This window comes from Lathamus discolor, chromosome 11 (genome assembly GCF_037157495.1).
Source record: "Lathamus discolor isolate bLatDis1 chromosome 11, bLatDis1.hap1, whole genome shotgun sequence".
In the NCBI taxonomy this organism is placed as follows: Eukaryota; Metazoa; Chordata; class Aves; order Psittaciformes; family Psittacidae; genus Lathamus; species Lathamus discolor.
This window is the reverse complement of record NC_088894.1, coordinates 8,978,738-9,003,987: the sequence shown is the minus strand read 5'-3', so window position 1 is coordinate 9,003,987 and position 25,250 is coordinate 8,978,738. Positions and strand designations below refer to the sequence as shown.

Here is a 25,250-nt window from a genome sequence, read left to right as displayed (position 1 = left end):
GACATTTCTGAGGTACACGTACAAAAATTAACATGCACAACAGCTTCTTGGATACGATACTAAAAGTCTCGATGGCAAAATTATTCTCATTTTCACATGCCACAGCACATTTTACATTTGCAATGAGGGTATTTCTTGGAAATACCATGAATTCATTTTGAGATCCCACTTGTCAAGATAAATTCAAAACAAGACCCGATTTTAAGTCTGAGCTTTAATACCAGAACTAGAACACCATTTCTGGAATTCATCTAAACAGTTTAACATCCTGTTTCAAGTTCTTATGGCACAAAACTGGCTCAGAACTGAAGGGACACTTGGAAAATAATTGAAAAGAAAAAAAATACACCCCCCCCCGACAAAAAAATACAAAACAGCTTTACAAAGAATGATCAGAACTGAAGGCAGCTTAAGGCTTCATTAAAGTATTTGCCAAGTTCTGCTGTTATTTGTGTAATCCATTCTTTAAACAGACTTCAGTGGGATTGCACAGATACAATGCAGCGCAAAACTGGCTCACACTGCCCAGTCTGAGCAAGATACAGTCACATTATTGTTTTGTGGCATTTAGAAAGACAGGAAAACAAATTTAATCCTTTCCGCAAGGATCATTTTATTCTTTGCCCCACTCCTTCCCCTCTCCACTCCTTGAGTACAATTGGAGATGACTGACAAAAACCGATGCCACACACACTAATAAAAAAATTAGCATGGGGCAAAACTTAGTCTCAGTATTTTGATATTATTTCTGCCACACTTGACAGAATGAAAGACCAGACACAGAGCAGCTTTCTTGTAGGCATCTGTCGGCAGTACAATCAACTCAAGATTATAGAATCAATCTGGAGCATCACTCTTTTATAAAGAGGTCCTTAGTCTGTCGTCGATCTTCTGTACCAGAATCTAGCCCTGTAGTCGTCACTGCAGGTCATGAAGCCAGGATTGGTAGGAGAATGGACAATGCAACGGACAATGCTGTTGTGCCCCAGAGAAAGAAGATTTCTCCTTTCAGCAGTTCTTGAGTCCCAGCAGCAGAGACTTATGGTCCTTTCATCCGGAAGCAGCACATAATCTTCTGTGTGGTTGAAGACAGCTTGTGTCCTGTGTACTTGTCGTCCACTCAAACCAGCTCCTAAATACATGCAGCAAAATATTAACACAGATAGGATTAGTTTTTGGAAGTTTCCAAAGACCTAAGAACAAACCTCCCATAAGCATCAATTTCTGCAGTCTATAAAGGAGCCTTATTTTCTCAGTCTACTGCTTCCACATACAACAGGTGAGTCAGTAATGAACAGTTAATATACACAGTACATTCTAAAACTTCTTAAAGGACAGAAAGATTAACTACTCCAGCTGTGTCAGTCAAGTCCAGCCACTCACTATGAGTGCAGTCACTTAACCTTAAAAGTACTTTTGCCTTATATATTTTGTATGAGGCTTACAGCTGTAACTAAGGCGAAATAACCAGAGACAGTCAAATACATAAGATTCTCATTACCAATGACAATTTTCAATGGATATATCATATGGCACTGTATGACCTAACTTGGCTATGCTTCCCCTCCAAACCCTTCAAATAAAACGTGTAGCTTCCTATAGGGGGCCTATAGGCATGCTGGGGAGGGACTCTTCATCAGGGACTGTAGTGACAGCACAAGGGGTAACGGGTTAAAACTTAAACAGGGGAAGTTTAGATTGGATATAAGGAGGAATTCTTTCCTGTTAGGGTGGTGAGGCACTGGAATGGGCTGCCCAGGGAGGTTGTGAATGCTCCATCCCTGGCAGTGTTCAAGGCCCGGCTGGATGAAGCCTTGTGTGGGATGGTTTAGTGTGAGGTGTCCCTGCCCATGGCAGGGGGGTTGGAACTAGATGATCTTGAGGTCCTTTCCAACCCTAACTATTCTAAGATTCTATATAGGCATTTACTCTGCACTGCACACACCTGCATCCTACCTAGTATGTTGCCAAAGTTTATCAAGGAGGTGCTGCACTCTGCTGGTTGAGAGCAGATAGAGCTAGCATACAGAAAAGGACCATACACATCCCAAAAGCTGGTATAAAATGTTTTCAACATCTTCTCATCTTTTATGCTATGACTTCTAATGCTTAAGCACATTAGTGCTTGACTCAAAAGCTTCCCCATCACTTAGCCGCTATCGTATGCAGAGCTTCTGCATCCTTCACCATTTAAGTCCTGCAGAGATCAAAGCATGGTATTGCCAGAATGCTCTGAGTAGGACCACCTTGCATACAATTGAAAGGAAACCAAACAGCTGCAGTGATTTTAGAATATTGCCACAGCTTACTAGAGCCATCTTTCGCACAAGAGTCTGATTGTTAAATAAACTGCCACAAAGTAGGATCAATTACCCCTGTCTGAGTGCGTGCTCTGAGGGAACGTGGCCTACTCTAGCCAGAAATGGATTAGGTATTGGTTTTGACCCTTCCAGTTTAAACTGTGCCCCTACTCTAGCCGGAAAAGGGCAGTGCTCCTTCTTACTTCCCCCTAATTTAGTCACAACTTCCCCCCAAAGCAATGGAGTAACAATGTCAGAAAAGTCTCCAAAATGCACTCAAACTAAATACATTTACACTGACTGACATACAGGAATCACAGTTGCTCTTCTAGAATTAGTCTACTTAAATGTTTTGAAAAGTCTGGGGCAATTTAAGCTCAAAGCAGCAGTCTCCCAGTGCCTTTAAGAACTACTGTTCTGACAATATTACCACCCCTGCTGTGGGTCAGTACCTGAAAGAGAAGGTACTCGGAAGGTCACATGCCACATACCTGTATATTTGACAAGTGTTCGACCAGTGGATATCTCCCATAGTTTAGCTACAGAGTCTTTTCCACTTGACAAGATATACTTTGAGTTTTTGGAAAAAATAGCAGAACAGACTTCAGCTCCATCATGTGCCTTCTCAAAAGTAGTGATGCAGCGATTTGAAACACCATCCCACAGTTTGATGCATCCATCCTTACTTCCCGTCACATACATGTTTGCACTTGTGTTGTAATTCACTGAACATATGGCATCAGTGTGCTGATCTTGAGGATTGCAAGACACAAAACACTGGAAAGTATTGATATCGTATAGTCGTAAAGTAGGGTGCTGCGTACCAACAAGTATGAAATCTCCAGAAGGGTGAAAAGAAATTGAGCGCAGCATCTCTGCCTCCTGTTTGAACAAAAATACGTAATTGGTGTAAGAAAAAAAGTCTGAAATGGAAGTGTCAATTCTGGTGGCATTAAAGTGCTAAAAACCTGGTTAAATTATCAGCACAATGTGTTCTGCTTTTTTCAAAATAGAAAATGCTTCCCATAGGATTAAAATGACAGGCTGCCTTAGTTTTTGTCCTGAAGCAGCTTGCAATGCCTGCTCATTTTTGCGATATTGCACAAGAGTGACAGGAGGTGCTGTCAGCTAGTCACAAACCCCAAAGCCCACCACCATATAATCCCAAATTTCTCCAGAAGAAAGATAATATAATTGACATCAGAGTTACCCAGATCAGATCTGATCTAAATTAACAAAAAGCAGACAGGCACTAGACCTAAGGAAAGTAGGTATCCATTATGCACAAACTCTTAACACGTAATTACCATAATGTCTCCACATTTTGTATCTGCATACGCCTACAAACCTAAGGACTTACAAACCCAGACACAATTCAGGTTACTGGTACCTCAAGTACATATACATTCATGCTTTGGTGGCTCTGAACTAGTATCATATCTAACCTGTATGTATTTGAAGGCTCTTTTGGCAGAAGGTTTTGAATAATCAAATAATTTAAGTGTGTAGTCCCTTGAACCAGATGCTAGGATCTGTTCTGTTGGATGAAAAGCTAAGCACGTAACTTCATCCACATGATCATATAGAGTCCGAATAACAGGATGATTTTCCATGTTTTGCTGTGCCGTCTCATTCATCATGACCTACAAAGAACATTCAACAAGTCAGTGTTAGAAAGCAGACATGCTTTTTAACAGAAAATGTAGGGCTTATGCTTGCCAGAGCAGCTAAACAACAACTTCATTTCTGACACACGCCTAGGCACATATCACCATTATCTCAGTCATTTAAAGGCCCACCAGATATTGTTGTAAGATCCCTGTATCTTTACAAAGGTCAACTGACTTGCTAAAGGACATGCTAGTTTCAGCAGCAGAGAATGGGTACAAGAAAACATACCACTGTCATAAGCAGCCCAAACCAAACTACTGTACTGTTGTAAGAATTAAGGGACGCTGTACCTACTGGGAAAACTGCAACTTCTGCTCACAGGATACTGCTGAGAATTTGGTGTGCGCTCTGCGCAAAACCACCCCAACCCACCCACTTCTAAACTGCTACCTGGTAACCACACTGGAGAAAAAAAATGATGCAAATAAACATTATTATGTGAAACAGTTCTGAAACACAGCAAATAGAGGCTGTGGAGGCCAAAGGTGTAAGTGGGCTCAAAAATAAACTGCGTTCATACAGTGTAACAATTATCGGCATCTATTAGAAGCAATTTCTGGCTCAATTCTCAAGGCTGCTGCCAGAAGTTACACAGATATACTTGCCCTATTTCTTCTTCCTTCTCTTCAAGGGTACTTTATGAGCCGCTGTTGGAGTAGGAAATACGGCGAGACAGAACCCACTGAGGCAGCCACAAGGCACAGCATGAAACAGACAGCATCTCAAGAATTCAAACAGTGGTTACGATTCAAGTCATATTTTACCTCAATAGGCATAGCACTTTTGGCCAACATTCTCTCTGTATCAAGAATTTTTATTGAGGCATCAGCAGATCCTGTAGCTATTAACTGTCCGTCTCTGCTATATGTAGCTACACGACACGGCCCTTTGTGAGATGTGACATAACAAGTCTCATATTCAGAAGCCTCGGGAGACATGGTCTGTACATCTGCATCAAATTCCAAATCAATTCCTGTGCCTGGAGCTACTGTATCTGACCGTCCAATTGCATACTGAACAGCACTGTCATCGTTCTCCATTCCTGCAAGAGAGAAGTTGATGCACTTAAACCAGGTTAACCTTCTCCTTAGACAGACAGGCTGTGGCCATATCTATGCTACAGGCTTTGGTAACAGCTACAAGTCAGGTTTTGAGGCAGCTCCTGTTGAACAAGGCTAAGCTAGCAGAGCAGATTTAGAGACACAGCAGTACTTCTCACAAGAAGTGAGAGGTAATTTGGCTACTCTAGAGCAAAACACAGCTCTCAAAATTAACTGTGAAAATACAACCAGCAAATTCTGTAGAATGACAGTATGACAGTAGAATGACAAATGCACTGACAATCATGTCTGTGAAGCCACTGGCAGCTTTTCACGGAGGAAGAAACAAGCTCCAGCACTGTTACATGAGATTTTATTTTAAAGACTGAAGCATTTATCAATTCTTTCCAGTTCACTACATTGAAGGAAAAAACCCTCTACTCCAACAATAACTAGTGCAGCATTGTAAACAGAAATATTTACTCCTCTTCACACCCACCCTATAGATTTTTATTTATTTCCAGGATGCATCTACGAAGACAGTTCAGCACTCGAAACGGTAACAGAGCAGACACAAGAATTTCCAGCTACGTGCCCAACTTTGATCATCGATCCATCAAATGCAAGTTTTTCTTGCTTTCATCTACAAATTGCAAGTCTAGCATTCTTATTTCAGAGACAGGGCTTCACATATTTATACCCTTGGAAGTCAAGTAGCTCAGGCAGCAGAACCAGTTCAGTTACAATACAATGATGGTATGGCTAGACCTCTTTGAGTATCTTAAGTCAGCTTGTTTCAACAGCAGCTCTGGTGTTGTGACTACATACTGCGGCACAGATGTACTTTCAGAGAGAAAAATACACAAGGGAGAGAACAGGCAATACCTCTGCTGAGACCCTAGATTGTGAAGCTAATTTTCTTCAGACTGATATACTAAGGCTAGCAGAGACTGCCAACGGAAGGGCTTGCTCCCTTTCCAGTCAGGAAGAATCATATAGAAAATATCTCTAAAGTTGGCACAGAACTGTGTGGGTCTGACACAGAACTGTTACGTCTGTGGGCACAGTGATCCTGTTTACTGGAATGTGCTTTTAGAAGGCTGCCAGTCACCCAGGACCTTGAGCAAGTATTCTTATGTGTTACAGAAGTGCAAACAAAAGGATTTTGACTATGTGATGTTTTGCTTTTAATGCATATTAAACAATGAAACACAGAGCTAGAATGCCCGTCAAAAAAGCCACAGAGGCAAAGGCTTTATCTAAGTATGTGAAGTGTTATGCTATTACTAGACATAACCATTGCATAAAAAAATATTGTCAGAAACTCTAACCTCTTAATTCACAAGGATCTAAACTAGAGATTTAGAAACTAGACTTCTATGTTAACTTTTTATTGCAGCTTACCTAACTTAATCAGGTGCAGCAGTTGTTCAGATGGGGCACAGACTGATTGTGGTTTTATCTCATTTATCAAGCCATTGGCAATATTTATGTATCCATCATATAGCAGCTGACTAATTATCAGTTTATAAAGTTGCTGACGGTCTTTCAAACTGACTTTTGTTCTATACATTGTGAGCAAGGAATGCCTTGGAGGGGCCTGAAATAAATAAAGAAGAAAAATGACATACAAAAGAGTCTCATGAAAAAAGCACAGCCTTCAAATAAAGCACATCCTGCCCAATTTCAGTGCAGACACCTTTATTTTAGGTAAGAATCAGAGACATTAAACTGAAAGGAAAAAAAAAAAAAAGGCAAGGAAAAACCTGTTGCACTTGTCTCCCGTAGAAATGAAAGCCTCACCAATAAACAGAGCATGAACTGTATATTAAGGAGCAATGGAGAAGACAGAAATAATGCGGCATTAGTTAGCAGAATGAATCTGTCAAGGCCTTTCGCTGAGCCCCGCCAGAAGGCGGCCCCGGGCACTGGGGAGGGGATCGACCCAAACCATGCAGGGCAGCCCAGCGCTGGCACCCTCCCGCCGCCCTGCCCCGCTCCCTCCCTCTCTCTCATCCCGGGACACCGAATCCTCCCCACCGCCCGCAAACCCTCTCGCAGCCCCGGGCCGCACGACCCGTAACCGGCTCCGGGGACCAATAACCGGGCAGCGAGGGGGCGTGGGGGAAAGGGGGCTGAATGAGGGCGGGGAGTGCTCAGCTGGAGCGCTGCGGCCACGGAACGCGGGCTTCCAGCGCCGCGGGAGGGGCGGGCAGCTTCGGGCGGGAGCTGCCGAGGGCGAGGCCCGGCCCGGGCAGCGGAGCCGAAGGCGTCGGACAGCGCGGCGCGGCCCCGGTACCTACCGATCCTTCCTTCTGCCTCCCTCGCTCTCCCCCTAAAATGGCGACCGGAGCCCTGAGCGCATCGATGGGCGGCGGCGGCAAGGGAGGAGGCGGCGGCGGCGGCCGGGACCGAAGAATGCTCCTCCGCGAAGGCTGCTGCATCGATCGCCCGCAGATCGATTGGAGGCGACTCTTGAAGGGGAGAGAATCGCAGTATCACATGACCGTGACACCACGCGCGGGCCCCGGCAGGTCCCGGTGTCACGTGACCTGTGACGCGCCCAGGGAGCCCCCGAGCGGCGCGGAGGGGCGGGGCGGGAGCGGCCGCGCCCGGGGTCCCAACCCACGGCCCCTTCCCGGTCCCCTTCCGGGGAGGCCGCGGCCTTGGCCCGGCCGCGCTCAGGGCGGGCGGCAGCCCCGGGCCGGCCCCGCACTCCGGCTCGCAGCAGGGGGACGACTGCCGGCGGGAGGCGGGGAACCGGGTGCTTTTGTGTCCCAGCCGCAAAGCTCCGAAACGCTGCTTCCGCCGAGGCACCGCGATCCCAAACACGGGACGTGAGCGGGCTGTGAAACAGCAAGTGCTGACACTGCTGCCCGGCGCTGCAGGCCGGCCCGCACCCGGGCACCTCCCGCGGCCGGACCGCTCAGACCCCGGCGGGCCGAGCCCGCCCCGAGAGCACGCCCCCCCCCCTCCGAAAAGTCCTACTCACGTCAGCCTCAAGAAACGGCAGTCGAAGCGGGCGCGGGTCAAGCAGGGGGGATGCCATGCTACCCATGCCCCGTGGCAGCTGACGTCTATCACATGCTGCAGCGACACGGCGACCCGACATCTTCTTTTTACCTATCCTGTACCACTTGTGAACACCAACACACACAACTGGTTCGCCTCCGCGCTTGTTTTCAACACCGCAGAGACAGTTAAAAGTTGCCTTCGATCAGGGTTCTTTAGAGGCCCGAAGTACTGAACCTAGCTTCAGCTGCCGCTTGTCACCCGGCAGCCAAGGTCCCCCTCACAGGCGTGAGCAGGACCACAGGGGCAGCTGAGATAGCACAGCAGCCTCACGCTCCTGTTACGCTGCTGCTTGCAAACCGCACTCGCCGATTGTCCGCTGCCGCCCGGCGTCTCCTCGAGAACCCGTGCGGTTTGGGGCACTGCCACGGGCTGCGGGTCACCGCTGCTGTGCCACGAGGGGTCCGCGGGCCGGGGGAGCCACCTCAGGACAGGCGTCCCCTGCCGCGCTGTGCTGCGCCGAGGCGGGGGAACCCTTCGCACTTGTCCTCAAGAGCTGGCGGCACGTGGGTGCTGCCCTGGGCCGCACGTCCCGGCAAGCGCGAGGCTGAGGCCTGCTTCACCCCTCTGCCCGTCCTCCCGCCCCTCGGGGCTGCGAGCTGCCACCGGGGCACCTACCTCACCGGCTGCACACAATGGCCCCCGGCCCCACTCGCGCTCGGCTCCACGCGAGGTGGCAGCACCGCCTCTCCCTCGGCCCGGGCCGGCGGGTAGTGCGTGCTGGAGAAGGAGAGGGAAGCGGCTGGTGCCTCGCGGGATGCGGGACGAACCTGGCGCCCTTCCCCCCGCGGCGGCGGCAGGCTCCGAGGCCTCGGTGGCTGCGAGGAGGGCACGGTAGTTGTAGCGTTGCCACAGGTGGGTGGTCTGGGCGTACGCGATTTACGTAGCGGAAGACCCGAGCAGGCAGACTTGGCGGAGCAAAGTGTGCGAGCGGCGCCGGTCCACGCAGTTGGAGTACGGAAGGAACCAGCGGCGGAGAGACGGTACGTAAAATACGCATGTAGCGCAAACACCGCCCTCGGGGCGGGCGGGGCGGGCCAGCGCGGGGTACGCAGCAGGCTGCCGTTGCGCATGCGCCCCAGAGGCTCTCGGCGGCCAGGCTCGGCCTCGCAACGAGCGGAGCTTGTGGAGAGCCAATGGGCCGGCGGCCCGGTTGAAAAGCAGCCAATCAGCGGGAGCGAGCGGCGGGAGAAGGGCCAATGGTGAGAGGCGGTGGTTTAAAGGCTATTTAAGGGAGGGCGGTTTGAATTTAAACAGTTGTGGCGGCCGGAGGTAGCGGAGCTGGAGGGTGAGCGGCCGCCGGGGTTCCGGGCTGCGTGGTACTGGGGGGCCCGGCCCGCTGGGCCCTGGACACTGCGGGTGCTGGATGAGACACCCCCGGCCGGCGGGAGGCTGCGAGCGCGGAGTGGTGGTGGCGTGAGGTGGTGTATAGCTAGGTCTTGGGGCCCCCCGGCGCTCGCGTACGGGGAGGGGAGATCCGAGGCGTGGTGTTTTGTGTGCAGCTGACCGTTTGCCACGTCCTGTCTGTAGGCTAAGTTCTATGTAATTGCTGTTTTCGGGCGCTATGGACAAGAATACAAAAGAGAACCGTTCTGGGTACCACAGCCGTACTATAAAGGTAAATGACTCGTTAGGTTGGTGGGTGCGTTTATCCTGATAACGCAAGAGCTACAGGTTCCCAACTGTAGTAATTATCAACTGTACTAAGCAGCAAAAAGGGGGGAAACTGTCTTGAAGCAGTAGCTTCCATGTGCAGGAAATAATTGCCAAAGTTGTTGAAGCTAATCATTGGCATTTGAACTTCACTGTAGCCAAAGTATCCTAGAACAACTAGGTTCCTCAGAGAATGGGGCAGCTCAGATTGCTGTCCCATCCCTGGCAGTGTTCAAGGCCAGGTTGGATGGGGCTTGGAGCAGCCTGGTCTAGTGGAAGGTGCCCCTGTCTGTGGCAGGGGGTTGGAACTGTATGAGCCTTAAGGTCCCTTCCAACCCAAACCCTATTGTGAACTAAGAGTTTTCTTAAGCATAAACCCAAACTACTTTCCCTTATTGGACATAAAAGGTTAAGGTTCAGCTACCTGTTTTTACTGAGTGAACTTGCTTTGTTCTGTGGAACTCCTGTTGCAGTGCAATATATGTTAAGATGACTAGCGTTAAAGGAAGCAATGACTCAAAGCAGGGTATGTTTTTATAGTAAGGATCTGCTGTCTTAATACCTTTGGCTGATGTTCTGGAGAAGCATGTGGAAAGGTTCTGCTAGCTATAAGTATGTTTGCTGTTGTAGAAAACTTAACTTTCTTCTCAGTGTAGAAATTTAAAAATGCTTTTAATCATAAACCAGATCAGACTGTGCTAACTTTTCCTGTTCATGTACTTTGTGGTGTTCTCCTGCTTTATGAATGTGGCCATGAAGGTTGTAGTATGCTATTCCACAAGTAATACATAATCTTTTCTTTTTGAAGGTTGCTAATCCCTTTGGGGATGGCCCGAAGCGTGTCCCTGTGCCTCAGCATTCTGCCCAGAGTCGGTTACTAAACAGTGGAGTTCAAGCGCAGCGCGTTCTTTGCTCTTCAAACTTTGCCCAGAGAGTTCCAGTACAGCCACAAAAGCCTGTATCTTCAAACCAAAAACTGTCTAATCACCAGACAACGCAGCAGCCCCGACCAAAATTATCAGTCCAAGCAACTGCTAGGCCTCAAGTTCCAAGCAAGAACAATGAAAAATCTCAACAGGCTCCAGCACCTGGTAATTCTGAAGATTATGTATATATGTTTGTACAGTTATGACACTTGGGATACTTCTGTTCTACGAAGCAGAGTGGAGTGCAGAAAAAGCTGATGTTGATTACGTGGAGAGATGGCCTTATAGAGAAGTATTTGGTTGTGCCCCTGCCCCAAAACAGAATAGCAGCACAACTTCAGCTTAGATTTTACTGCATTCTCCTTGTTGCCAGGGTTACCAATATAGGGCCAATATGGGTGTTTAAGAATTTCCAGATGCTCATTTGGCAGTGTGTTTATGTAATTGGTACTCATACATCAATTTTTCCAGTATTCATGTTAATCTTTTGTATATAAAAATACTGTATTTGGGGGAGGGGAAGTTTTTTTTTTTTAATTTTAAGAAAGCTTTTAAAATTACATCTTTATCGCTGTTAACTGCTATGCTGCTTTGACAGTAGTAAATTGTTGGAAATGCCATTGAATGTATTTAAAGAACTGCCTGAGATACTGCGCAGAGGCTAGATTTGCTCCCATGTGAATTTTTGTCTTGTGATTCTGGGTCTGTTTCTTAAAATTGATCTACTTCTCTATACGTAGCAAAAAGTTCTGAAGCAGAAAGCACCTCTAAACAGAAAAAAGAAGAGACTAAAAAGTAAGTTTTATATCTAAATTGTTTTAAGCTAACTGAGCCCTGTTGGATTCAGCTTGTTTTTGTCTTCTAGGACTTCATGCTGCAACTTAGTTGCAGCTAAGCTGAAGGCTACTTGAGCCTCTTTGTTGTGGAGAGCAGTGGCCCTACACTTACTTCATAGAGACAGCAGATGAAACTAGGAAAGCTTACTTTGACCTGGTAATTCTCAGGAACAAGAACTTCCTGTAATCTAAAGAAAACTTTTGGCTAAATGCATAATAGGTCTTCCCATGAGAGAACACTGATAGCCACTGCTCCAATCACAAGATGCACACTTGAAAACAAAGCCTCTGTTGTATGTGCAACAGGTTGGAGTTCAAGGGTCAAGTTAGACATGTAGTATGGCTATCTTAAATAGCTTTGAAATGCTCTAGTGATAGGTCTTTATTAAGTGTATTGAAGTGAGCCTGACTTGGTATTTTGTAGTAGTGTGGTTGACATTAGTGTGTCTGTGTGTAAACTTAAGGAAGGAAGAGACAAGCTTTCAGAACTTTCTTTTGAAAAGTCTCAAGGCATATTTTGTTCTCTTGGTGGTGGTGTAAAGACTAAAATCTAGTGCAGATCACTAAGTATCTATTGAACAGTAACACTATAGTCTGTAAACCTAGGAGTCAAAGCCCACACAAGTATCTAGTTTTCATAACTTGTTCTTTCCTCTTACAGAAGGCAATGGTCTCTTGATGATTTTGAAATTGGTCGTCCTCTGGGGAAAGGAAAATTTGGAAATGTGTACCTGGCACGTGAGAAGCAGAGTAAATTTATCCTGGCACTGAAAGTGCTCTTTAAAACACAGCTTGAGGAGGCTGGCGTAGAACATCAGCTACGAAGAGAAGTTGAAATACAGTCTCATCTTAGGTAAAATTTCATGACCAGTTACACTCTTTGTGTTTAAATAAAATAACCTTGTTTATGACAGCATAACCTGCTGTGAAGAAGAGAAGTTTCTTTTCAAGTGTATGACACCTTGAAATTGCTAGTTAGAATTCTTGCTTTTCTGCAAGGAGATTTATCTTTGTCTACCTTGCACTGAAGCAACCTCTGGTAAGATCTTCCTGCTGCTTGGATTTATGTGGGTAACAGCTTTTTCTCAAAGTCTGAGTTTGTTTCTGGCATTTTGTTTCTCAGAAAATAAGCCCAACTTGAAGAAACTAGTTTTCACAAAGTGTTAAATTCCAAAACCCATGAGAATTGGTACCTTCAATGGTTATTACTCTTCCACTTGCTGTAGAAGGGTATGGACAAGAAGATGTGAATTAGCTAAACTTTTGGTTAGCTGCTTGCTAGCAGGGAATCTAAGCTGCTGCTTAGATAAACACCATCTATCTGCTATGAAGCTCTCAATCAGTATGTTGTGAGCTGAAGGCACACTTACAAGATTACATTGAAAGGGGGGAGGCAGGAAATTAAAGTTTTATGGACAAATATACCTGTTCAGAAAAATATTTAAATGTTTTTTGCAGGCACCCCAATATTCTCAGATTATATGGCTACTTCCATGATGTTACAAGGGTCTACCTTATCCTAGAGTATGCACCACGTGGAGAAGTCTACAAAGAACTTCAGAAGCTCACCAAGTTTGATGAGCAAAGAACTGCTACTGTAGGTTGTTCTAGCTTCTGATGTGTTACTTGCTCTTCATATTTGGAATATTTGCATCATAAAGCTAGATCTTCAGATAAAGTTCTGTATTGTTGTGTGAAACTGTGATTCCTTAGATGCTAGTTGATGTACTTGCAACAAGAAAGAAAGAAATTGGGAAGATGCTGCACAGCACTGATATGATATTCAGCATTGCTGAAGATAGTTGTAAGTGCTTGGTCATTTCAAGTAGAGCCTGTATTGTCAGACTTCCAAGGGTTTGAGGAATAATTGCTGTAACTTCTAATTAGGCCTAGAAAAGGCTATAATGTAGCCAGATAAGCTAGAGTGACAATGAATTTAAAGTTTTGTTCTCTTTCTGAATACAGTACATCACGGAACTAGCAGATGCTCTATCATATTGTCATTCAAAGAATGTGATTCATCGAGACATCAAGCCAGAAAACTTGCTGCTTGGCTCAAATGGAGAACTAAAAATTGCTGACTTTGGATGGTCTGTGCATGCTCCATCTTCTAGGTGAGAATGTAATACATACCTTGTGCAGTGAAAGACTTCTGTAATGAAAATGTTACTTTCGGCACTCTTACAGTTGTGGAATGGAAGTAAATGCTAACTTCCTAAAATAGTGGACAAAAAAATCCTTTAAGAACTGGGCCACTGCAGCAACTTGTATATTTGAAAACTTGCTGAACCTGGAAGTGAAGAAGGTTGGTGTACTGTTGTTAAGGGTTATAGCAGTCCCTGAGAGCACAGACCAGCATTTGTGTTCAAACATCACTCTAGCAATAGACTTAAGTAATTTCTTCATTAGTGTGAATTGTATCTAACAAAGGAATACTATACTTAATCTAGGAAGTGGAATAAAGAAAGGAGGGATCAGGCTGACTGCAGTGATTGGAATGCTTTAAAGCAAAATTACTGCTAGCACTTCTTTACCAGGTGTTCTGGTGGTGCAGTCTATCCAGGGTAGACAACACTGAAGTACAGGTGATTGCCAGCATTAGCTTTTATCTGGCTCTTTAAATGGACCTTACAATTGCCATAAGCAGTAAATTATTAATTTTGCCTTTTATTCAGGAGAACAACTCTCTGTGGGACTCTTGACTACCTACCTCCTGAAATGATTGAGGGAAGAACACATGATGAAAAGGTGGATATTTGGAGCCTGGGAGTTCTGTGCTATGAATTCCTTGTAGGGAAACCACCTTTTGAATCAGAAACATACCAGGAAACCTACAGAGCTATCTCCAGGGTATGTGCCACACTTACTTAAACTGAGGCAGATGAACCGTGCTGTCTTTCAGTTCTGTTTTCTTATTGAAGTGTAACAAATGGTCATTTTGAAGCAGGGCATGTATTTCAACTAGAACTGTAGAAAGACATAATGATACGCATAAAATGTGCCATGCCAAGTGCAAGGTCCTGTACCTGGGTGGGAGCAATCCCAGCCACAGCTACAGGTTGGGCAGAGAAGATATCCAGAGCAGCCCTGTGGAGAAGGACTTGGGGGAGCTGGTCGGTGAGAAATTTAACATGAGCCAGCAGCGTGAGCTCGCAGCCCAGAAAGCCAACCGTATCCTGGGCCGCATCAAAAGAAGTGTGACCAGCAGGTTGAAGGAGGTAATCCTGCCCCTCTACTCTGCTCTTGTGAGACCTCACTTAAGAGTATTGTGTGCGGTTCTTGTGTCCTCAACATAAAAAGGACAAGGAACTGTTGGAACAAGCCCAGAGGAGGGCCATGAGGACGATCGGGGGCTGGAGCACCTCCTGTACAGGTTGAGAAAGTTGGGTCTGTTCAGCCTGGAAAAGAGAAGGCTGCATGGAGACCTCATAGCAGCCTTCTAGTGTCTGAAGGGGGCCTATAAGGCTGCTGGGGAGGGACTCTTCATTAGAGACTGTAGTGATAGGACAAGGGGTAATGGGTTAAAACTTAAACAGGGGAAGTTTAGATTGGATATAAGGAGGAAATTCTTTCCTGTTAGGGTGGTGAGACACTGGAATGGGTTGCCCAGGGAAGTTGTGAATGCTCCATCCCTGGCAGTGTCCAAGGCCAGTTTGGACAGAGCCTTGGGTGACATGGCTTAGTGTGAGGTGTCCCTGTCCATGGCAGGGGGGTTGGAACTGGATGATCTTAAGGTCCTTTCCAACCCTAACTATCCTATGATTCTAAAACTAAATCCCTAAAACAGTCTTCACTCATTCAGTAGAATGAGACCTTAAGGATACCTTGCCTTATTGTGGAGATTGGTGACATGGACTCTGGCGGGGTACAGGGCAAAGACCTTTATTGCTTCACTAACACGCTTTTTATACCATTGTTCTACAAGCATGTGCCACCAGAAACACTGATAGGGTACTGCCTTGTGTTCACACGCTTCTACTGCTATACTGATTGGTTCAATGCTGCTGTCCACGCGTTTCTCCAGTCGTTAACGGAGTTCTTTCTTTCCACCACAAGTCCCCTCCTCTCCTGCCCTCCTCTGCTTCAAGGACAGAAAGAAGGCCACCTCATCAAGGTTAAACTCGCTCTGGCGCTCCACACCTTACGTACTTAGTTCTCCCCTGTTTCTGCCTGCATCTGAACTTCTGCCTCTTCATGAAGCAACCAATCTTCTCCACCTCTTTCCTAATTTATAAAATGAATATTTAACATCCAATGTGTTACTGAAAATAAGTAAGATTAACCTTTCCTGTTGCATGCCCTAGAGAGGTCCCAGCTAACTGATCGTAAGTACATTGAACCAATAAATTAGCTTCACTTCTGAGAACCTTGTTTTCTTCAGGATTATCATGACATTTACTTAATCTTGCCTCAACAGGCATAAGGTGCATAGCCTGAGGCTGACTCAGCCTTTCTTGATCTACATCAGGGGGTAGAGCCATTTGTCTCTAGTTTGGTTATTGTCAAGGAACTCCTGCATCATGTTTAGTATCCTTCTTTTTCCCTAGGTGGAATTCAAGTTTCCTCCATTTGTAACAGAAGGTGCGAGGGATTTAATTTCAAAGCTTCTGAAGCATAGCCCATTCTGTCGACTGCCCCTGAAGGATGTACTACTTCATCCCTGGATTACAGCAAACTCTACAAAGGTGCCCAGTAGCAGAAAAAGCGATGGTGCTGCCCCATCCAGAACACAGTCTTAGCAGGGACAGCCTCATGGGATCAATGAGAGTCTTGTACTGTGACTACTGTAATGCCTACAATACAAAAAGCAGGTCTTGGAATCTAGTGGCAATTGGAATGCAAGTCTTTGGCTTAGCAGTCTTACTAAATTCTGATCGCAATGTAAAGTTATTTGACTTCTAGCTGGACGTTGTGGAATACTTAAAAGTATACTTGAAACCTTGTCATGTGTGGGCCAGGTATGTTGATGTAAGTATTAAGCTGTTCAAGGCTCTTATGATGTGGTTTGTCCTGGTAAAGGTTCATTGGTCCAACAACAAGAGTAAGTTGGTTTAGCTTATTGAACAGTGCAATATCCTAGAGATACCTGCCTCTGAATTTACTGGGCTGCTAAGGGTATCGTAACTGTGGTGTAATCTGAAACTGAGCAAGGCGAATGTGTTTCTTGAAATGTCCTAAAAATGATGTGTGCATTATTTTTGTCTAATTTTTATTTTAAATGTGAGCAGTCAACTTCTGAAATAAAGATGTGTTGTATACTGATGTCAACATGGTAAGGCTCCTGATGGCATTATCACTTTCACTGGCTGTGTCTAACCCCTTGTCTTTACCATCAGGACAGCTTGATTCTTTGGCTGTGATCACACAGTAAGTTTACTTCACTCCTCTGTCAAAAAGGAAGCTGGTATTAAGTTCTTGCTCAAACTGCAGGTACCAAAAGTAGGTACACTTGCCAAAAGCAGGTATTCTACATTTGCCATACAGGACTACAAGTACCAACCATGTTGCCACTTAACCTTTTGTGGCTTTTCTACAACCACTGAACCTAGGCAGAAGCCTAGGTTCATATTTTAAATGCAGTTATTCAAAGACAACACAGTCTGAAAGCACTTCTGGGAGAAAGGTCTGGAAAGTACAGTTTTCCAATGGGATATGTAACGGGAACTAATGTTAACATCTGGTGTTGTAAGATGTTATTCCCTAAAATGGAGCAAGGGTCAGGACACTTGCTACCAAAGCATACAAACTGATAAAACTCCAAGCAAACTAAGAGAAAGCAATTTATTGTATTTTCATTATAAGGCTTTAAAGGTCATTGCTATTTTACAAGCCATTTAAAAAAACCTTTTTAAAGCAAGGATTCTAGAATTCAAAAAATATACTCTCAAATTAATATAATACTTTGTAAAAAAACCTTCATCTAAAATTGCCAGTAGTTTATACAACCATGTTTTATCTGAATAGGTCATCTGAATCCTGGTCATAATTTAAATGAAGCTGTTTCTTTACAGCAAGGAAGTTGCCAGATAAAAGTACCAGCACTAAGAACTTTGAGGTGCATTTGCTTTAAATGATTCCTGATTTATAGAGAGACATTTCAGAAAAAGCTTGCATCTTCCTTTTCTATCAACTCTAGGACAAAATGTACTTATCAGAAATGACTGATTAAATATATCAAGGCTGCCACATGATGATTCTGGAATTCTTCTGTTATCCTTGTTAATGGAACATTGCCCTGAATCGATACAAACAGAGAGGACATGCAGGAAAAAAAACAAAACACAAAGGCTTCTGTGACCAGGAGAGAAAAAAAGCCAAAGTAAAACTTACTATTAAGAAACAGTGACTGCCCACTTGAAATTTAAAAATATGCTACTTGCTCTAGAATGTAGCAGGTCACAGAAAGCTGCACTACTGTTTGTTGCACATTGTCATACCATGCTAACCCTTCAGCTGTGGTGTACATAGTGCACTGTTTGATAGGCAAGAACTGCATGAAGCTTCCATCCACATAACAGGTATAATCACACAGATCAGTTAGGGGTAAAGGCAGAGCTTCCTTATGCTCTAATTAGAGCTGGCAAGTTGAAGCTAGTGCCCTGGCCAAGCTGCCAGCTTCAGCAGCCATACTGCAAACAGGCATACAACAGGAGCAAGCCAACTGCATTTTGTTGCTTTTATTTTTGGGGAATAACCAGCTAGTTCAAATGAATGGGACAGACATGCCTCCTCCACACACAGATATGTGAAGCACCAGAGTGCTGGCTCCATATTCTAACAAGTAAGCCAAGCAGCTGTATGTGACATAAGTTCTCTTTGTGACACAGTTTACAGCTCGACAGGCCACACTGCAAGGCTAATTCTCAGTATGCCCTGCTCCTGTGGCTGTTAAACACTGCACAAAATACCAGTGTAATGCACCTTTACATGTGCCATGGATGGCTATGTATGCATTATATATTAAGCCTCCAGTATGTGTATCTGCTCACTGCAGGGACTGTTTCCATCCTAAGACACAAACCCCTCAACTGGGCTAACAGCACAGCCCCACAGACCAAGGGGGTTCCTTGCTTTCAGCTGGCAGTCTCTAGTATCAGCTTGCTTCCACAGGGCAGATGAAGTAAGCTACCTCTTCTACAGTTTTCCCTTTCTCTCAGTTCACTAAATTTCAGGGTAACTGCCTGCTATTTTACTTAAATCAGACTCCTGAATGAACAGATTGTGTCAGAGCCACCTTGGGGTAAGTATCAACAAAGGCCAATGTAAAACAGCAGACCTGGAAGGTGGAACAGATCCTGAAGTCTGACAGATTTGACTTAAGCTATCTCACAGCAGCACAGTCCTGAGTCTGAAACCCAGGTTTACCATGATGCTACAGTCAGTACTCAAGTGTTTGGGATTCAGTCTTCAGTTTAACTGAAAAGTAGTACATAAACATGTGCATGTGCAGCTGCATTCTAATAGGAACAGCATCCAAATAAGATTGAAAATCACTTCTAACTGGTACATTCAAAAGTCTGTCAGACAATAGCACACGAATTGCTCTTGGGAAGCTATGAATTGCTATGTCAGGACTTCAGGTGCAGATTTCAGTTTCCTCCACAGAAGCAGAAAGCTGCTAGGATTAGTTTTCAGATCAAAAAGATGTGTGCCTAGTACACAGCCAGATCTCAGTACATTAAAAACCCACAGACATCTTTGCCTCTGACTTGATAATCTTTGGAGTATGTTCCCACAGGAGGTAATTCTGGTTACACCGATTTCAGTAGAGTCTATAGGCATAAAAAAAAAAATAAACACCACAAAAAGGACTTTAGTAAGGCCAGCTCCTAGCCTATAAATAAAACCCATCTTCAAATAAACTCTTGAAACATGGAAGCACCTCAAAGGTAGTTTCAGAACAGTGCATTGCCTGTTCTGGCTAAAACAATTATTACTGTGCAATTAAGTGTGCGGGTACTCCTGCCTAAGTTAACTCAGCATGTGTGTTGTGCTGCAAGACTGTGGTCATGATGTATGCCCCTTATAACAAAAGAAACACCCACCTACCACTTTTGATTCCAGTATATACCCTTACCAAAAGAGCTATTCATATAGTAGGATATTGTTGATCCCTCAGCCTATTAGGAAGAGAATCTTACTCTGTTTCCCAAATACACAGACACAAGCTACTGCTGACACTCTATTTTGACAAAAAAAAAAATAAAAAATTAAGGCCCCCAAAGCTAGATTATGAAGTCCTAGAACTGTGTGTTCTGAAGAGACTGCTCATTGTCAAGCACTTATATTACCACTTGCAGTGAAAACCATTTTAACAGGTTTTTCTAAAGAAGAGGTGGCAAACTGGAAATAAGGACAGCACTTTTCAGTGTACCATTCACCACCATTCACCTGAAAGAACAAGTAAGAAATGCAAGAGGAGGTCAGCATTTACATGGATCCAAACAAGTCTTTTAAAGAAATTTAACAATCTCAAAAGCTATGTGGATATAGAGCATTAAAAAAAAAAAAAAACCCAAACAAAAAAAAACCCATTGGAGTAAAAACCAGCAAGAAATCCTCATGGATTTGGGGTAGGAGGTTTGAAGAAACCAATCTTCCGGCAGTATCGGACAACGAATGGCACAGAAACTACGGTAATGCTGATTCTTACTGGAGCAAACAACTTGTGAATGGCATATGCCAGCACAAATGTGCTTGTGCCTGCTGCCATTTTAGATTGCAACGATGATTCACTGAAACCAAGTTTGAAGAGAACTGCAGTCATATCCACTCCACTGGGGAAAAAGAACACAAAATCTCTTTAGTTTATTTTAAGGTTGCATGCTAAAAGAATATAAAATGCCATTTTTTATTTTCCAGGGAATTTCACATGGCATCCAACTGGAATTTATTATAAATTATCTGATATTGTTAAATAAGAAACTCAACCAATTAGTTCAGCAGTAACAGCTTAAGTGACTTCTGCAGCAACACATGCAGTATTATCAAATGCACTTCTTCCCCTTAAATATAAGGACAAGTTACTGTGCAGTCAAATATGTTCTTAGTTTTACAACTGTATAGCTGCAGCATGTGCATGGAGAACATTCAGCCCCATGTTCAACCTTCAGAGAGAAAAGAATCTGCTTCTCTACTTCTGAACTTTAAAAAAGTCAGAAATTTGTGAACTGGTGTTGGAAATTCATCTTCCCAAGATGTACAATGAAGCCTCTTTGTGTCTTGATGAAATTTATCACATTAATATAGAGTGACCCAAACCAAATGAAGTACCTGTTGCTAGGCTTAGAGTGTTCTAACAGTGGAGCAAAAGCTGAGAAAACGACAAGAATCTTATCTAAAATCAAGCAAGTGAAGGAAGTATTATGGATCTTAAAGAAGTGTTATCCACCAAAGCCATTAATATTTTAATTCTCTACAGATGTAACAGCTTTCATCAAGGTCCCCACATTTGGAGTAATTTTCTGAAGCTGTTAAATCATATCTGAAGAAAGAAAATTGTCACCCTGTGTGTGCCACGATGTACTAAATGAGAGAAATCAGCATTCACATATCCTCACTGAAGGCAAGAGTAAGCAGCAGGGAATATTCTGAGGGATAGTGTGTTTCCCTATCTCCTCAACTGGAATATCTCATGCTGAAAGATTATTTATAACTGAGGCATTCGCACCAGGAGCCACAGACACAATTTCCCACCTGACTCCTATATGGTTATCTAGTATTTTCTTTTTTAATCTAATCCTGTTTCAGAATCTGCTACCTTCTGCAGTTCAACTGCAAAAACAGAGTTCAACATCCAGAAAAACAAATTTATCTCTAAGCACCAGCGCTTTTGTGTGGCTCTATCTCTACAGACCATGCTACTGCATGAAAATAAAAGATATCTCTGCAGAACAAAAACGAATTCTCTCATCTGTTTAGTTGCTCCAGTGCAGTCTCCACTCTGCTGTTTTCACCTGCCCACCATGGATCTTGAACTTATGCAAAATAAAAAGACCATGTACATCCAACTTCTCTCATGCCTGATGGGAGATTAGATCCATTAACAGATCTATCTAAACTCAAAATACAGAACATTACTGTGTATAGATCAAAGGGGCACAAAGTAAATGTCCCCTTGCAGAAATAAGCACAATAGTAAGATATTTTTCTTGGCTAAACCATTAACTAGAGGCTACAGACAACTGTAAAAACCTCACCTTGACACAGCCAGGTAGAAGATACCTAGAGATACTAATGAAATTCCAACATGGAATGAAACCCCTACAGCACCATACTCTTTAAACACTCGTTTCAGCTGCTGGGATTTGTTGAGTTTCTTGTTTTCACCACTGGGATCTGTGGCTGCCTTTTCAGAGGATCCACCTGTGTCCTAAAAAGAAAACAAAAGTATTTATTACCATTAAGCACAATACCATATTCCAGCCAGTTGAGCCAATCTGAAATAATGAAAGAAGTGGCTTGCATACAGCACTGCTCAGAATGCTTTGGGAAGGTAGTAACACATTTTTGCTCTTTCGCATCAGTATAGCAGTCACTTGAGAGATGAGACAGAGGTGCCAAAGAGATCTTTGCTTACACCCACTGCTCAGCTTTATACAGCGAATTCTTGTAACACAGCTTTTTGCTCAAGAGCTAAGTTGCTCATGACACTGGAAGCCGACACGATACCAACTGATGCTCACTCACTAGCAACTTCCTGATAGAAGTCCAACATTTAAGTTCCTATAAATCACACTCTGTAGATCAGCTGAAAAAACAAAGAACCAGGGAACTGCTGCTGACAGCCATGAGCAATGCTGTTGACACAGTGTAGACAATAGCTACACAGACATGCCAGTGCTGGTGTAAATAGCCTAACTTCACTGAAAAGTTTTTTCATTTGTCATAGTGAACTTTATTGACAGCTTTCATCTGGGTAAATTTAAAGTGCAGAACTTCATATGAAAATATACCCCAGAGCAATGTGATAGTGTGATGCAGGCAAAGAAGGGCTAGTAAAAAAGACAGCCCTTGGATACCTCCTCATACTTGCCATAGAAGAAATACAAACTGGAGAAAGAAAACGTTTCCACAGAGACCTCGGGATTTTTCTCTAATTAGCGAGCAGTTGTCAGGAAAGATTAGAAGAGTCCTTTCTTTCCAGCTGAATTCAGCAGCAGTCATGACAACCTGTCAAGCACACTAAAGGCCACTGCTGCCCACAGGACAGTGACAGCTACTGAGTGCCTGGCAGCACTTTGTCCTGCTGTAGATTGCTTTCAATTAGAAGAAAATTAGAAGAAAAATACTTTTGATTAATCCCTGGAGTCAGTGAGAGTGCACATGAGTGCACATGAGAGGATCCTCCCACAACATTCATGGTAGGATGAACCGGCTTTAATGTGTGATTACAAACATACCAACCACACCACTTTGCTGCTGTTTTCTCTAAATATGTATTTAGGGAATTGTGTAGCTCAACTTATTCTGATTATCATATCTTTAAAAAAATAATAGATAATGTTAGGTTCGGGGTTTTTTTTTGGCTCATGAGCCAAACTGAACAAAACAGTCTCACAGTACCTTCTGCCAAAAGCTGTCCTAACAATTCAACCAACAGCATGTGTTTAGTCAAGAATGCTCATTTATTCAGCAGTGTGATTTTCTTAAAAGCCAAGCATGGTTTGAATGGTGGTTTAAGACTTAACAGCTTACAGTGAATTTTTCATCCAAAGATGATATTACTAATCTAAGGAGCCAAACACAAGGCTTTTCTTCACACGGCTGCCATGAAAATAGGAGCTGGCAAATCTACAGATACATAAGCCTCAGGGGAACTCCCATGTCTCACAGCCACAACTGCAAGATGGATTATAAAGACTGAAGAATAGCTTGTTCTCATCATTCAAGTACATTTCAATTCACTCATGCTCTCAGGCTCACAAGCCAGGCAATTTCTGCATGGTACTGAAGCAAGATGTTAAAAAAGTCTCACTTTGACAGATGTTATTTGGATTACTCAGGACAGTTGTGTCCTCAACAACTTACAACTTAGCAGAGAAAGCTACCCTTTTGCCATGTAATTCTGCTACAATATTTCTCCTAGAAAGCCAGTTCTGTTCACATAATTTAGGCAAGGATTCAGCTTCCTAAGAAAACTAAGGACATGAAAACAAATTTGAAGCATCATGTTATGCTTTGCAATGAGGCTACCAAAATTAACCTGAATATTAAACTGTGGAAATTAAAACTGTACATGAGGCTTTGTATTGAAAGCTTACATTCACAAGCAGGTGTCAAGCAGGTCCCTGTATCCTACTGAAATACAGTATGAACACGATTTAATAACCTCCTGAACTGGAAAAAACACCTGCATGTAATTTTTCATACTGAGTAAATTCAAATTACAAAAAGAAAAAACAACACCCCAAAACAATGAATGCAGTGAAAGCAGCCTTTCAATACCTGAAGGGGACCTAAAGGGATACCACAGAGGGCCTCTTCATTAGGGACTGTAGCGACAGGACGAGGTGCAGTGGGCTTAAACAAAAGCAGCTCAGGTTAGCTATAAGGAAGAAGTTCTTTACTGTGAAGGTGCTGAGGCGCTGGCACAAGTTACCCAAGGAAGTGGTGAATGCTCCATCCCTGGCAGCGTTCAAGGCCAGACTGGACATAGCCTTGGGCAACATGGCCTAATGCGACCCGTGGCAGGGAGGTTGGAACCCAACCATCTTACGGTCCTTTCCAACCCAAACCACTCTGATTCTGTAACAGCAGAAACTCGCATTACTTTTCCCTTCCCACCTCCAAGAACTCGCCTGGGTGTTGAAAGCGCAGTGGAACACATCCCCAGCGGGGTGCACGCTCGGGTCTTACCTCTCAGCAGATGACACGGCCCAGCCAGGCTGCGACCCGCCGCCGCGCTCAGCAAACCCTTTCAGCCACGGTCACCGGCAGCACCCGCCTGCCCCGCTCCGCGTGAGCTACCGAAACCCCTTTATCTGCTCACGACTCACCCGAAGTGCTCACACTCCGCAGCTCGCAGGGCAAACACGCCAGGGTGCTGCAGGCCAGCCGAACCCCTAACCTTGCACACACCCGCAAAGAGCTGGGGAACCCTTCCAGGCCACGACAACTTTGTGCTTTAATCAAAGCTACGACGCGCTCCTCACCGAGACATCTTCCCTCAGAGGCGGGCCCCGGGCCGCGCTGCCCCCTCACACAGGGCAGTACCTCAGGAGACCGGGTCCCACCGAGCCCCCTCCCCGCTCCCCTACCTTGGCGGAGCTGCCGGCGGCGGATCGCAGCGTTACCAGGGGCAGCGGCGGGCTGAGGCCAGCCCAGGCCGGCCGCGGACCGCAGCACAGGCCGCGGGGAGCGGCGGCAGCGAGCAGCGGGGCGCTGCGCGGGGGCACCAGCGGCCGCAGCGGGCCCAGGCGCAGCAGGCGGTACATAACAGCGGCGCGGCCAGCACGGCGGGCGGACAGACATGACACACCGAGCACCCGCCCCTCCTGCCGGGCGGGGCGTGCTTATGGGCGCTACCCCTTTAAGGAGGAGGGTGCCATCCCTTTAAGGAGGAGGGTGTCCGTCGCTGGGTGGGGTTGTTTGGCTCTCCTTGAGGAGAGTGAGTGCTCGCTGGTTGTCTGAGGGGAGAAAGGTGTTCAGGGACAGTGTCCTGCGCCAGCTTGGCTGGCTACCCGCTCCCCAGCCCTTCCGGAGGGAGCTGTATGGGGGTGACTACTGCAGCTTTGCGGTGTGGCTTTGCAG

General features: G+C 44.8%; 3 protein-coding genes across 6 annotated transcripts; 1 reads left to right on the top strand and 2 right to left on the bottom strand.

Annotated features, from left to right (window-relative positions):
* Positions 1-588: 588 nt before the first annotated feature.
* CSTF1 (cleavage stimulation factor subunit 1) lies at positions 589-9,096 on the bottom strand. Of its 2 annotated transcripts, XM_065691911.1 has the most exons (8): positions 8,958-9,096; positions 8,004-8,803; positions 7,315-7,485; positions 6,416-6,611; positions 4,736-5,013; positions 3,746-3,943; positions 2,792-3,182; positions 589-1,132 (listed from the first exon to the last, which is right to left on the bottom strand). In XM_065691911.1, exons 2-8 carry the CDS (start codon positions 8,121-8,123, stop codon positions 873-875), a joined length of 1,614 nt encoding a protein of 537 aa, XP_065547983.1. In that variant the 5' UTR covers positions 8,124-8,803; positions 8,958-9,096; the 3' UTR covers positions 589-872. The 2 variants fall into 2 exon arrangements, with proteins under 2 accessions (XP_065547983.1, XP_065547982.1); XM_065691910.1 differs by having other exon boundaries at positions 8,004-9,096.
* Positions 9,097-9,186: 90 nt separating this feature from the next.
* On the top strand, positions 9,187-16,766 carry AURKA (aurora kinase A). 3 transcript variants are annotated; one of them, XM_065691914.1, is made up of 9 exons: positions 9,187-9,285; positions 9,614-9,701; positions 10,545-10,827; positions 11,403-11,457; positions 12,160-12,351; positions 12,957-13,095; positions 13,464-13,612; positions 14,174-14,348; positions 16,046-16,766. In XM_065691914.1, exons 2-9 carry the CDS (start codon positions 9,648-9,650, stop codon positions 16,235-16,237), a joined length of 1,239 nt encoding a protein of 412 aa, XP_065547986.1. In that variant the 5' UTR covers positions 9,187-9,285; positions 9,614-9,647; the 3' UTR covers positions 16,238-16,766. The 3 variants fall into 3 exon arrangements, with proteins under 3 accessions (XP_065547986.1, XP_065547984.1, XP_065547985.1); XM_065691912.1 differs by lacking the exon at positions 9,187-9,285 and adding an exon at positions 9,322-9,371; XM_065691913.1 differs by lacking the exon at positions 9,187-9,285 and adding an exon at positions 9,378-9,504.
* A 499-nt stretch (positions 16,767-17,265) lies between these two features.
* On the bottom strand, positions 17,266-25,000 carry FAM210B (family with sequence similarity 210 member B). Its single transcript, XM_065691915.1, has 3 exons — positions 24,758-25,000; positions 21,698-21,870; positions 17,266-20,275 (listed from the first exon to the last, which is right to left on the bottom strand). Exons 1-3 carry the CDS (start codon positions 24,932-24,934, stop codon positions 20,059-20,061), a joined length of 567 nt encoding a protein of 188 aa, XP_065547987.1. The 5' UTR covers positions 24,935-25,000; the 3' UTR covers positions 17,266-20,058.
* Positions 25,001-25,250: the final 250 nt, after the last annotated feature.